At 35.9% G+C, this 14868-nt stretch overlaps 1 protein-coding gene across 6 annotated transcripts in view; it reads right to left on the bottom strand.

The window, feature by feature from the left end:
• Window positions 1-14868, bottom strand: part of PTPN4 (protein tyrosine phosphatase non-receptor type 4) — a 190545-nt gene that overhangs the window by 49016 nt on the left and 126661 nt on the right. For all 6 annotated transcript variants that reach the window (XM_025001008.2, XM_059893120.1, XM_025001011.2 and 3 more), the window contains 3 exons: window positions 13876-13944; window positions 6271-6396; window positions 4288-4446 (listed from right to left, as the gene is read on the bottom strand). In XM_025001008.2, coding sequence (XP_024856776.1) covers window positions 4288-4446; window positions 6271-6396; window positions 13876-13944 — 354 coding nt within the window. The remainder of the gene's footprint in view (window positions 1-4287; window positions 4447-6270; window positions 6397-13875; window positions 13945-14868) is intronic.

Below are 14868 nucleotides of genomic sequence, written 5' to 3'. Positions count from 1 at the left end.
GGAGTTGGATGGCAGGTAACCATACTTCAGTGAAACAGCCTACACCTGCACTTAGTCCTGCTCTCACAGGTACAGCATCTCACGTGGTGAATCCTCTGAGGCCCCGCGACTTAAGACTCTTACATCGAACCTTCTTTGGTTCTTTTATTTCCTTGTCCTAGAGCAGTTGAGTATTTGCAGGTTAGACTGGATCAAGACTGGCATGGGAGCTGGGTTACACTGAGCCTGCAGGCAAAGTGATCAGTGCCAGTAGTTCAGAGAAGCAAAGGGAAAGCAAAGCTTTGAGGACTAGTCAAAAGGAATTGAAAAGGTAGGACAAAGACACAGTGACTCATTAGACAAGACTGGAATGGGGCAGTCTAGGAGAGAATAGCTCAGGGAACTAGATTTAACATTTGAGAATTATGAAATCTGCAGTCTCTGGTGATTAGGAACTGAATGATGAAGTTGAGAATCTGGGGAATTCCTCATGGTGTTCAACCGGATATCCATACTTCAGACATGCAGGCAGATAAAGGGTTGATAATATACTTAAAAGCTGCTGGTATACACTGCCCCCCCTCAAATTAAATGAAAGATGTATTTGTATTTATTATAGTTAACATATACTAAGTACATTTTCCCCTGCTGAACTACTAATAAGCATCTCATTAAATGTTCACAGAGGTCCTATGAGGTAGATATGATCGTCCTGCTTTTACAAACAAGGAAATTAAGGCTTACAGAGATAAAACAACTCACCCAAGGTCACAAAATTAGAAGTGGTGGAACCAAGTTTTAAACCCAGTCTGAATCCAGAGCTTGTGCTCTTAACACAAAGTTATAGTTGCACCTCAAAGAAAACAACTGCAAAAAGCAGGAGGAAACTTAATTTAAATCAGGGGTTTCTTAACCTGTAGCACGCACACATGGTACACATACTTTAAGGGCTTCCCAGGTGGCGCTAGCAGTAAAGAACCCACATGCCAGAGACCAAGGTTCGATCCCTGGGTTGGGAAGATCCCCCAGAGAAGGCCATGGCAACCCACTCCAGTATTCTTGTCTGGAGAACCCAGGGACACAGAAGCCTGACAGTCTTACAGTCCATGGAGCCACAAAGAGTTGGACATGACTGAAGCAACTTAGCATGCATGCAAACCTGTAGCAGTGGACCCTTTTCTTTAAATGAAATGCTGCTCAGAAGCCAGTTTTTAAGATAGACAAAAACTAAGCAACCCTATCTACTAGTATCTGAGGCTTCAACAGACCTTGTCAGAGCAAATGCTGAACATGACTATTTTCTTTCATTCCATTTTGCTTATAATGGTAGCATCTTAAATTCTACCAGAAACTGTTTATATTTAAAATGAACAGAATACAAGACCAGGGCTCTAACAACATCCATATTTACTTTAATTGATAATATATTCCTAATGCAAAGGTTTTTGATATATCTGAAACCAATAACTTGCCTAAAATGATCCAAAGTGGGGGCTAGATGGGAACAAGGACTTGAAACACATACTGTTCAAATTTTATCCACATAAAAAATTTATGGACAAATTACCACCCGTCTTAACTTTTGGATGTTAAAGAAAAAAGGAGAACCAGGAATGTGATTCTGTAAGTGTTCCAATGCCCAACTTTCAATAATATGCTTATCTTATTCTCTGACATTTTGGAAAATGTTATGTGAAGAGCAAAAAATGAAAATATTATACTTAAGTGCACTTTGCTGTTACAGGCATATTCTAACACAGCAGCAAAAGAGTTGTTAAAATTGTCAATCAAGCCAAGTGAGTAAAAACTTTCCTGACTTTCAATCCAGTCAGTTTTAAATTTCCTCATGAATGCTTCAACAACAGCAGTGATTTGATTTGCTTACTCTGCAGTCAAAACAGTTCTCTATTGCAGCCTTTAGCAATCTGTATCATAATAAAAATAAAATTTATCCATTCACATGCTCTGCTGATTACTTTTTAGAAATAACTGAACTTCCCTGTTACATATCGGTATTGTGGTATGAATTTATTTTTTTAAAAATCTGTTATTTTTAAAGTAATTTAGGGCTAATGATTATCTTAGAAAAATTACAAACTAAAAATAGTCTGATTTTCTGTGGAACATTTAAAGAAAGGAAGGAAATGGTAGGATGTAGTTTCAATCACCCCTGCCTTTAAATGGTAACTTTATTCTAAGCAATAAAACAGCCTCCTATTTGTTTCCACAATAAACACACCTGTGAGTTAATAGCATTTTCTCCTGTGAAGCAGGCAAGCTCACCCAGTGCCCCAAGCCAGGACTCACCTTAACTCCCATGGACTCATTTAAAAACCAGGCAACTGGTGAGCTAGCTCAACATCTATTTCCATGCACTACACTGAGACACTCTGTGCTTAATCCAACATATTGCTGGAACTCTTTTCACATTTGACCAAGGTAAAACTAAAATCTATGGAGTCCAAGTTGAAAAATATTTGCTCTAAATGGAAAAAAAAATATCAACAAAGCCTTGTCCAGGATACAAAGTTCTACAGACTGGCTCAGGTAAGAAAATCTGAGTTTTAGTTCTGTAATTTGGAACAAATGCTGTAAGTGTGGCTTTTTCTCTTCTATAAAGTGGGGTTATATACCTTTTCTATTTTATTGAGTTCTCTTGAGTAGAATAGTGAGATAATTTATGAAAAAAGCTGACTGTAAGCTACTAATGTTAGTTACTATTATTAGTTTACCATTATGCTTGTCTTTTCAGAACTCTCTCATTAAATTGGCCGAATTTCAGACGCAGTTATAGATTCAAAACTGAATACAAACACATAGGCTTCATAAAATACATGTCCAGAGAGAAAGCCCAAAACATCTGAAATTCTTGTGGACTGGGCAGGGGAAGCAAACACTCTGCATGGTTCCAGTCTATGCCAAACCTGCTTTTCCATTTCAGGTCAGGAAAAGACAACAAAGGTATTCTGAAGAGGGTAAGTGATTTGGGGGATTTGTGAATCTATACAATTCACAAAAGGAAATATTCAACTGTATGTGTATGCAGATGTGTATGTGTCTCCACGAAAACAGCCCTTCAAAACCCAGACTGAGACCATGTGGTCAGGTCCCGGGAGTGACACTGATCTGTCTATAATGAGATGGGCTTTGTCATTCCTCTATGTGGTCAGCTTTCATGTGCTGAAAGCATGTCATTCTAAAATTTAATCAGTTGTCATTTCAATCACATCCTTAATTATTGTACACTTCTTAAAATTTCAGAAATAGAAAATACATGCTTATTATTTACAAACAAAAAGGTTACAGTTATAATTTTTAAAGTGATAAAACATTATAAATTTCCACCAATCTTAACTCTCGTCCATCCACAGTGCACACAGGGCACACTCCACGGTGTGCAGTGTGTATCTTTCTATTCCTCCATCCTTTATAAAGTACACACACAGTCAAGATCTTTCATGCAGATGTACATTAGCCAGACTAACCACCCAGTGGTCTTGACAGCTTGGCTGCTTCCCTGCTGGCCATGCACTGAGGACAGCAGTGGCTCCTCTGGACCAGGCAGGCTTTCCTGGAGCACAACACTCCACCTGTTCTCCATCTTTCCATCATTTAGACCCACCCTTCAACCCTGATCACTTTCACAATATTTTAAACTTCTTTTTCCTTCTCAACAATTAATGGATCATCTTATCTATTATCTTACAAAGTATCTTTTTCCTAATTTGTACACGGTATTTTTACTTCCATATGAATTAACTGCATTATATGAACCAATAAATCAGGAAACTGCCTATTAATATGAGGTAAGCATGCTGGCATTAAACTGACATACTGAGTTATGAAGTTTAATTTACGCAGTTTGTAATGAGATAGAAATGAATTTTAGAAATGGTACATGCATGCTTTCTACAACTTATTGTCAGTGTGATCTTTTCCCTTGCTACTTAATTTCCCTCAATACTGCCTATTTATTCTTATGGCTCCCTTCCTGAAAAATATTAAGAAAATTCTACCTTTCATCACCTTACTGCCGGACCACAGTGATACATTAAACTACAGAAATATGTAATGGTATAAACTAAAGTTCAAGAATATATAGAGTCAAAAATAATAACAACAGTGATTCTGTGAAGTGAGGGGCCACCAAGACCTTCAGGAACATATAAGCACATTTACAATGAATTTTTAAAACATTGTACAAATAAAATCTTGTATCAAATACCATAATTTCCCAGATTATTTCAAATGAAATAATTTGGGGCATTATTACTTATAAGAAGGAAGCTAAATGAAAAAAAGCCTTACGGTGATGATTCCAAAACAATGCTATTAGCTTGTGTGGAAGATGGAGAGTGATGATTCCCGAAGGCCTCGCTCGGGGAAGCGTGGACCATGTGGCCCACCAGATGACCCACCGAAGATGGCCGCAGCCGGGTTCCCTCTTGGGTGAACGCAGAATTTCGACTATGAGAAGAGGAAGAGAAACTGAGTGAAAATGTGCTTTACCTCAGTATTTTCAAGTTTCTTAATTATATGATTGCATTAGAAAGTGGGTATGTGTTTTAAGACTAACCACATTTTACTAAGCTGAGTCTCTGACAAAGACAGTATGGGGTAAACAGAAAGAACACAGAATAGGAAGTCAAAGATCTGAGCTATAGTTAGCAATCTGCCATGGGGATTTTATCTGTTTCAATCATCTGTTATCTCTACCAACCTTAATGTTTCTGGGTTTTAGTCACTATAGATTTGCATCTTAAGCAGCATTTACAAAATAAAAGGAATAAATAATTCAGAAATATTTTTTCATATTTGGTCTGAACTCTTTTTTAATCCTTTAATAAATTCTTTCATTTGTAAATGGGGTTTCTATAATTTCTAAGAATAGAGATATTGAACACAACATTTCCATCCTCATAAGAGACGCAGTCACTTTAAAATTTAGGGGAAAATTTTTTTTTTCAGATCATACCTAAAATTGTTTTATTACCAGAAAGTTTGACCAGAGTTAGTGACAATTAATTAACTCAATTGTCTGGTTTAAATTTCTTGTGTTTTCTACAATTTTCTGTAATTGTTTAGAGGGATACTGGAAACAAGAAAGGCTGGCTGGAAAAGAGACCAGGTTCGGGATCTTCTTCAAGCAAGTTGATTAGCCTTTGAATTTATACGCAGTCTATTATAAAAAAGATAACTTAGCAAGATACTGAGAAACTTTTGAGTCTATTTTGTTTCTAGTAGTAAGGAAGACAACATGCTATGAACCAAACTGTTTATGACCATACTTTACATCCAATACAGTAGAAATTTACTCTTAAACTGACACTCATCAGCAAAACAGCTTTTAGGATTTAGTGCACATTTATTGGGAGAAGGCAATGGCACCCCACTCCAGTGTTCTTGCCTGGAGAATCCCAGGGACGGGGGAGCCTGGTGGACTGCCGTCTATGGGGTCGCACAGAGTCGGACATGACTGAAGCGACTTAGCAGCAGCAGCAGCAGCACATTTATTGAACATTAATGTGCATAAAGTACGTCCAAAGGAACTTCTTTAAATATATTCCATGCAAAACTTCAAATATTTTTTGGGTTAACAAGAACAGTCAACATTCAACTGACACTCAACAGTCAACTGACACTCGTTTTGTTATCATTATCTTAATCACATACATATAATACAACACATCTGTTAACTCTATAAAATTAAGATAACATCTTTGGCCAGAACAAATGTATTATTATTACACCCTACACCCAAGCATCCAGCTTTTGTGAGAAATGCTAGGATGAAACATATTCACAGTAAATACTGAATATCTGTGCTCCTCAGCAGAGCTATGGCTGCGCCTGTGGGAACTGAGGCTGGAGACCACTGTTTCCTAGAACACAGACAGTCGCAACCCAGGAGCAGGGTAGGAGCTTAAGTAAGAAAATCACAGCACCTAGCATATTCAAGTAATATGTGGTCCCCTAGAAACTGTGTTGGAGACACACAAGGAAAAGGATTATGTCATCAACAACCATACCCCCAGATTTTAAGTCTACTAAGAGATCTTGATTTATTGGTCAGTAATCTGACTATGAAAGTCAGCTTTGTAGTTAAGGGAGCATTTTTATTTCCTGTTCTGCTTACATAGGGAGTTTCAAGATAAGAGAAAATAATGCCCTGGAGCAATGACAATCATACCTGAATGAACAATTTAAATTTTACATATTATGATGTTTAGCCCCTAGAAACATAGAGCCAAAAATTTAGAACCTAGCAAAACGTACCCCTGATGTACTTACTGGTTAGGTGTTCCTGGTGGAGATCGTGAAGGAAGGCTCTGTGTTTCTAACCTGTCATCAGATAGTGAATTTCTGCTGACTACTTCCCAATCCATTAATTTCCGTGCCAAGGGTTTACTTGGGGATCTGGAGTAACAATTTAAATAATATGTAAAAATGTTTATTTGTAAACCCCAAACTATGTATCAAACTTTAGAAATCATCTTAATAGACTATAGTTTAGATGAGTAAACATAATGCTTTTACTTGTAAGAAATCAATGCATTTGGAAACTATTTACCAAACAATTTCTTAAGATAGTAAATCTGTTTACATGAAGAGAGAAGGCTAAGAAAAAGAAGGAAAGAGAAGAAGGAAGAGGAGAAAAAAGAAACAAAGCAAGGACAGTAAAGAAAAAAACAATGGAACAGCTGGTTAGCAAGTTTTCCCAGATACTATCAGTATTATAGGCATTATCTGTCTCTTTTCCACAGTTTCTGTGACTCTTATCTTGGGATGTTTTAATTCCTAACATATCATTTCCTGGGTGTCCTTAAACTGAAACCCTGATCCTCTGACTCAATGAGAACAGGACAAAAACGCTGTGTATATTTTATTTAAAATTTCCCCTTTTAAATACAGTAGGCTAGTGGATTTTTTTTCTTCTTTAGGAAACATTTAGAAAGTTAACTATTTTGTCTCACGGTGGGGCACAGCATATGTTTCTTAACTTTATATGGTCAGTTACTATAGTGATAAAGAGACTAAGTGATCTTTGCAGAGAACAAAAAACCTTAGAATTTTAGGTAAATTAACAATTGAAGTCATTTGTTATACATATTTAAAAAGTGGCCAAAGTTTATGAAACATACATGATATCTATTTAAATGCCTAGCTTTTTGACATGCAGAGTCATATGAAGATTAATGTAATGAATTAAGTAAATTACATAAAAATACATACTATATCATCTTCTAAACTCAGATAGTTTTATATTTCAGTAATAAATTCACTGATGCACCCATACCAGATTTAAAAAGCATGGTAATACTGACCAAGAGTACCCAAGAAATTTTACATACATAGTAGAAAACATTAAAATAATGAGTGGGGACCATCAATCCTAGCTTTGACCTTCCCTTAGACAAACCACTTAGGCTTCTACATCTAAATACCTAAATTTACTTGTAAAATATACGCTCCCAAGGTCCTTCCCTACCTTCTGAAATGACCTATGAGTATGTAAATTTTCAGTGCAATGTTTTAGTTTATTAATTTTACTAATTCACAAATAACTTTACTTCTGAATTCAAACCACACAAATGCTCTATCATTTCATGTACTCATAGCCAAAATATTTTTACATTGGCCAATGACATTGCTTTTTTCTCTTTTTATTGAAATATAGTTGACTGACATCTCCTTAAGAACACTAAAAGTTTTCTAAAAGAGAAGTAATGTTATCAATAAAAAAAAAAAAATCATTGACTCAGATTTCACTTTTCATAAGTGAATTTGAAGTAATCTAAACATAAACACTTCCCATTATCATGAGTTTAAATTACAGGTTTTTCTGATTTGAAAATAACTCGGTATACTATTTAGCCTGCCTCATCACTCACAAAAAAGTAAATAATCTCATGTATTAGATTTTTTTAAACTGAAATAAAGATTATTATAACACATAGTATTTATAGCTTTTCTATTAATGCTAATTCTTAATGTAATAAATAGATTACTCACATATTAAGATTATTAAATGTAAACTGTTTAAGTGAGTCCACTAACCACAATCAGAGATCACCTATTTTCATTTTCTAAAAGAGGGAAAGAGTTACTTGAAGGAGGAAAAAAAAATCTAGTTATACTCACCTAATGTAAAGCATCAGAACACTTTACTGTTGTTAATAAACTAAACATGGATGGAAATGCTTTGCATTTAAAACTAAATTTCAAGGTATTTTATTTTATTAACAGTTTCAACCTCAGGGACCCACCCACTCAAGTTTGCTGTCTATGTTTCCTGTTCAGTGTGGAAATTTCAGAGAAAAAAATACCACACTTCATCAGTGTTTGCAATGTGGTAAATTTATTTTCTGACCATGGCACCTTATTTTTCTGTTGCATGGGAACATTTTTTTGTTTTTTTCTTAGATATTATATGACAATTGAAAAAGTCTGGAAGCAATTCAAAGAACTGATGTATCAGAAAAATAAAATAAATTAATATTTATTATTGCTGAAAAAGCAATCTTACATAAAAAAGTGTAAGGAGAAACCTTTTCTATCTATTTATACTGCCAACTGAAATCCCAAGGAGTAGGCAAGGACTCTAGAATTCTCTAATACGCTAACAGAATAATTAAATAATTGCTAAAAACCTCCAGGGTATTGTGATAGATGTGCATCAGATTACCACAATCCCAGAAAAGCTTAGTCTTTCAGAGCTAGTAAGATCATTAAAACAGTACTAATAAAAACCCCATCCTAGTGAGGACTTATTATTTCAAAGAGGATTCATATAATTCCAGCACAACAAAAGAAACATGACACTTCTTTGGAGCCCATCATATTGGAATTTTAGTTCTATTAGTCACTGAATAATACGTATTTGTTTTATAAGATAACCAATTAAAATAATTTCACACTTAATAATTTCACACTTTAATTATGTATATATAAAACAAAGAACTATCTGACCAGTGATCTTATTACTAAGTGAAGTAAGTCAGACAGAGAAAGGCAAGTATCATACAATACCCCTTATCACGTGGAATCTTCAAATGAACTCATTTACAAAACAGAAACAGACTCACAGACTTAGGAGAACAAACATGGTTATCAATGGGGAAAGCTGAGGGGCAGGGTTAGATTGGGAGTTTGGGACTGACATGTACACACTGCTATATTTAAAATAGATAACCAAAAAACCTCAGATAAGCAGATGACACCACCCTTATGGCAAAAAGTGAAGAGGAACTAAAAAGCCTCTTGATGAAGGTAGAAGAGTAGAGTGAAAAAGTTGGCTTAAAGCTCAACATTCAGAAAACTAAGATCGTGGCATCTGGTCCCATCACTTTATGGGAAATAGATGGGGAAACAGTGGAAACAGTGTCAGACTTTATTTTGGGGGGCTCCAAAATCACTGCAGATGGTGACTGCAGCCATGAAATTAAAAGACGCTTACTCCTTGGAAGGAAAGTTATGACCAACCTAGATAGTATATTCAAAAGCAGAGATATTACTTTGCCAACAAAGGTCCATCTAGTCAAGACTATGGTTTTTCCAGTGGTCATGTATGGCTGTGAGAGTTGGACTGTGAAGGATGTGTGCCGAAGAATTGATGCTTTTGAACTGTGGTGTTGGAGAAGACTCTTGAGAGTCCCTTGGACTGCAAGGAGATCCAACCAGTCCATCCTAAAGGAGATCAGTCCTGGGTGTTCATTGGAAGGACTAATGCTAAAGCTGAAACTCGAATACTTTGGCCACCTCATTGGAAAAGACTCTGATGCTGGGAGGGGTTGGAGGCAGGAGGAGAAGGGGATGACAGAGGATGAGATGGCTGGATGGCATCACCAACTCGATGGACATGAGTTTGAGTGAACTCTGGGAGTTGGTGATGGATAGGGAGGCCTGGTGTGCTGCGATTCATGGGGTCGCAAAGAGTTGGACACGACTGAGCAACTGAACTGGACTGAACTGAACTGAACTGAACTGAAAGGCTTACTGTATAGCACAAGGAGTTCTGTTCAACATTCTGTAATAACTGAAATGGAAAAAGAATTAATACTTGTATGTATGTAACTGAATCACTTTGCTGTCCACCTGAAACTAACACAACATTGTTAATCAACTATGCTGCTGCTGCTGCTAAGTCGCTTCAGTTGTGTCCGACTCTGTGCGACCCCATGGACGGCAGCCCACCAGGCTCCCCCGTCCCTGGGATTCTCCAGGCAAGAACACTGGAGTGGGTTGCCATTTCCTTCTCCAGTGCATGAAAGTGAAAAGTGAAAGTGAAATCGCTCAGTCATGCCCAACTCTTAGGGACCCCATGGACTGCAGCCCACCAGGCTCCTCCATCCATGGGATTTTCCAGGCAAGAGTACTGGAGTGGGGTGCCATTGCCTTCTCCGTAATCAACTATACTCCAATATAAAATAAAATTTTTTAAAAAATTTAAATAAAATTGAAAAAATAAAACATATTGGGAACCACTCTGGGAAAAAAAGAACTAAGATGCAGATGTAACTATCTGCATATTTCTCAAAATCTGATATGCTCAAAATATTAAAGCATTAACACATACAAATAAAGGAAGTCACTTGCATGTGATATTAACATATAATACATCTATGATTTGGTATTCATATTAGAATATCATATTACAATAGAACCAGTTATGAAATCATGTTCAGTGTTTTTATAAATATCAAGCAGCAAAATAGTTAAGCTTCTTGTTAGGAAAAGAATAAAAAAATATAAGTATTTTGTTATGGTGCAGTTTTAACAAAGAAGAATCAGGAAAGTATTTATTTTGATTTTAACAAGTCTGAAAGGAGTGTTGCAAAAAAGTTATAGTACTAAGAACTAGAATAAACACATACATTCTAAGTTAAAGCAGAATTGATAGGAAGTAAATTATTTCTTTCTCAAGAGCAATTTCAAGGAAAATTATTTCAAATTAACATTCTGCTGTTCATTTTACCTTTATACAGGTCCTTAGAATTTTCTAACTGGAAACAAGGGTATCTATGACTGTAGAAAGGAGGAATTTGAATAATTTCAGTAGGCATATCTATTAGGGTAGATAACTTAAGTGTTCTTACTTTCTTTTTTTCTCCTTTCTGAATAACCAAAACACTAACATGACACTAAGATTTATATTTAATAGAGAAATAGACAATATTTCCACCAATAAATCTAAAAATAAAAGCAAAAAAAAAATTTCAAAACTTCTTTGAACAAATGCCAAAATGAATTATATCATTCCAATTCAAGTTAAACTTATCACAGCAAAATGCCTATAGCCCTGACCAGCTAAATCTTTCCTATCAAGGCATTTTTCACCAACAATTTTCCAGTTGGGTAGATTATTCATACACAAATCAGGATGAAGGTAAATCAGGAAAGAAGAAAAAAAAAATTAAGTAAATTTTATTATTCGAACACACAAAAATCATGTTTTAATGATTTTATTTTGTTTCAAATGTCCTTACTCAAAGGCACTTGTAATATTATTTATTTTTACAAGCATTCCAGGAATACTGCTGGCACAGCCTCAGATTAAGTAATGACTCCTGACTCTGGAGGCAGATAAGTGGCAGAACAAAGGGAAGAATCTTAGAGTTAAAGCTACAGATTAGGCTAAAAGGACTTAGCTGTTTAAGATTTACTGACATAAATGACTGCAGATTTTTCAACATTGAAGAAAATTCCTATGATACGCTGCAGAAAAACAAGCAAGAAAAAGCATGAAACAATTTTTGAAACAAATATAGACATACATAGAAACATCTCGGTGAGCATATATATGGTAAAATTTTGAACAGTAAACACTGTTTTGGGGTCAAATTTTTTCTTTACATTATTTGACATTGTTGGAACTTTGAAAAAAACTGAACTATCATTTATATGAGTAGAAAAAAATAAAGCAATTTATACTTTTAGAGGAAAGAAAAAAGAAACAAAAAACTTTTTACTCTAGAAACACAAAGCAGGGAGGTCTTTCGGATAAAGACTAAGAAGAAAATTAAAGTCAAAAACAAAATTGCCTAATTCTCATTTATTAAAACTCTCAGGCCTCCACTGGCAGCAGACTCTCAGCACAGGAACTCTTTAAAGAGCTGTGGCTACTACGGTGAATAAGACTGAGGAACTGCCATCCTCCTAGAGTTGACATCCTACTGCAGGAGACAGACAATAAATAGGATCATCGTTCACATCTGTGGCAGGGAAGGAATCAAACATTCACCTGTCTGATGCAGAACAGCAAAAACTACTGCAAAGAGGTTAAAAGTATGGTTAGAACCTAGGATACCTGGTTAGAATCTTGTCTGCATCCCTCACTATCTATATAACAATCTCAGGTATGTTGTTCAAACTTACTCAGTTTTCTCATTTGGATTAGATTTATTACAGTAATTCACTGAGTTTGAAAACTGTGAGTTAACATATAAAACCTGACTGGTACAGATAAGTACAAAATAAGTATTAGCCATTATGCGATTACCTGATCACCCTCTTTCCATTCACACCCCATACAGTGATCCTACCCCAGCGGCCAGGATAATCTTCCACCCTCCCCTATATTTTTATTTTGAATATTTCAAACATAAACAAAGTAGAAAGAAAAGTTTGATAAACTCCATGTACTCAGGACCCAGGTTTAGCAATCATCATCATGAGAATCTTGTTTTGCCTTTCCCACCAATTATTCTGAAGCAAATCCTAGAAACCATATATGATATTTGGAAATATTTCAGTTTATCACTCCAAAGCATGAGAATGCTACCATATTTTTTAAAAATATAAGTCAGTTTACATCCCTCCCACGCTCTCAGTCCCCGTGGCTCCTACTTAAGACTCCTAAGTCCTTACCATTCCCAGCACAGGGCCACAGAGACTCCAGCTGCCGCCTGCCACTTTGACCATTTCCTTGACTACGGCCTTGCACACTCTGGCCCATTATGGGCTCCAGCTTCACGGCCTTCCCTGCCACAGTCCTTTACCTACTGTAGGTCTCTGTGCACCAATTAGAGTTTAAACTTCATTAGACTCAAGATGTCTATCTTGTTCTTCACTGTATTTCCAGGGCCTGAAATAATGTTCAGCACGGTAGGTCTTCAATTTAATATTTGCTGCCACCAATCTGGTCATTCTCCCTCATCAGCTCTAATTATGTAATCATCTACTGGATAATACTGTTAGATTACTGCTCAGACATCTCAAACTAGACCTGTGCAGTTTAACTTTTCTATCACTATCCGTTTTCTCCTGTAACTCCTGTCCAATTTGCATCACTCCAATCTGGTAGTCTTTTCCAGATACTCCTGTCTCTCACATACCTCTACCAACTGGTCAAGGATTTGTGCTAGCTCTACCCACAAAGTAAATTCCTCAAATTTGTTCCCAATTAATCATTTCATTGCCAGTGTTTTAGTTCAGGCCTTGGCTATTTTCATTTGGATTACTGCCTAATTGGTCTCTGGGTATCCAGTCTTTACTTCCAAATCATTTTCTGTCCTTACTCATAAAACTATTCTCTAAACCACAAATCTGATCATGTCATCTCACTTTTAAAAACCAAATTGGTTATTTATAGATCTTAAAAAATGAAGATAACAAAACAGTACCCAAATAAAAAGCAACTTCTTAACAATATGATTTAAAGAAAGATGTAAATGGGCTGGATAATACATAAAATGAGTTATTATGTTTTTCAAAAGTGTTAACAAAAGGAAAAAAAACTTCCAACAAAATGTAGCATTTTTTTCCTCAACATAATTTATTGTTTAACTAAAGACAGGATCATGTGGTAACTCTGTGATCATATGTGGGAAAAGAGTTTTCAGTAATTTTAATCTTGCTTTGAAAACAACTCAAGACACTGAATTAGATGTCACTTACCTTGCAAATACTCTGTCTTTATTTGCCTTTTCTTTGCCATACTGAACTGACTGAACTTCAGTTCGCCCACTGAAATATATAAAAATAATATATGTACATATATATATATGTACATATATATAAATATGTACAATAAGAAAACCTTAAAGAGAACCACAAGATAAAATGACAATACACAACATGATGAGATTACAATTACATGAGACGATATTTCTAGTGGAGAAAACAGAGCAGAGGGTAAAAAGAATGGACTATACTCCACTTCAATCTGGATGGATGAACTTAATTACAGTTCTTCCATTAATGAACAAGGACTTGTTCCAAAGACACTGTTTTCAGATACTCTTTCATTTGGAAGTTAGTGTGAAAGAAGTAATTTTGTGTGAGAGGAAACCCTCTCTGCTATGCCCTGGAAAAGCACTCCCTCTAGACTCAGAAATAGGCTGCTCTGTCCCAGCTCATATAAGCCCTGCCCTCACTCCCCAGTTCTGTGGTTTGGCTAGTGTCTTTACTACTACTACAACTGAAGTGACTTAGCACAGCACAACAGAGCACAATCAAGGGCCTGATACATGCGGACATCTTCAAAAACTAACTGCTCTTTCCCTGGGAAGCTTTTCTTCCTAATCTACTGATAATGATCATAGATATATCCTCAAATCTCTTCATGTCCAGATATAGGCAACTCCAGAAATTTTTATCAGAGAAGGAACAAAGGACAGAATGTGGTTGGGAGTTGGGTACTGTCTTGGAGCTGATCTGTCTCCAAGCACACCATTTATGTATGAGAATTTAGATTCCTCTGTGGTACTCCAATAGTTCATAGAAAATTTATTAAAAACTCGGTTCTCAGAAAACCCGTTACCTGACATGTAACATACCTAAGTGAATAAACATAAATGTCTAGAATACCAAATAAAAAACCATTTACATATAGAAATTTAATATATACAAAAGCAGCCAAATACAGATTTCCAAAGCTAAGCAAGCAAT

The sequence above is a fragment of the Bos taurus genome, chromosome 2, assembly GCF_002263795.3.
Source record: "Bos taurus isolate L1 Dominette 01449 registration number 42190680 breed Hereford chromosome 2, ARS-UCD2.0, whole genome shotgun sequence".
NCBI classification, from domain to species: Eukaryota; Metazoa; Chordata; class Mammalia; order Artiodactyla; family Bovidae; genus Bos; species Bos taurus.
This window is presented reverse-complemented; position numbering and strand designations above follow the sequence as displayed.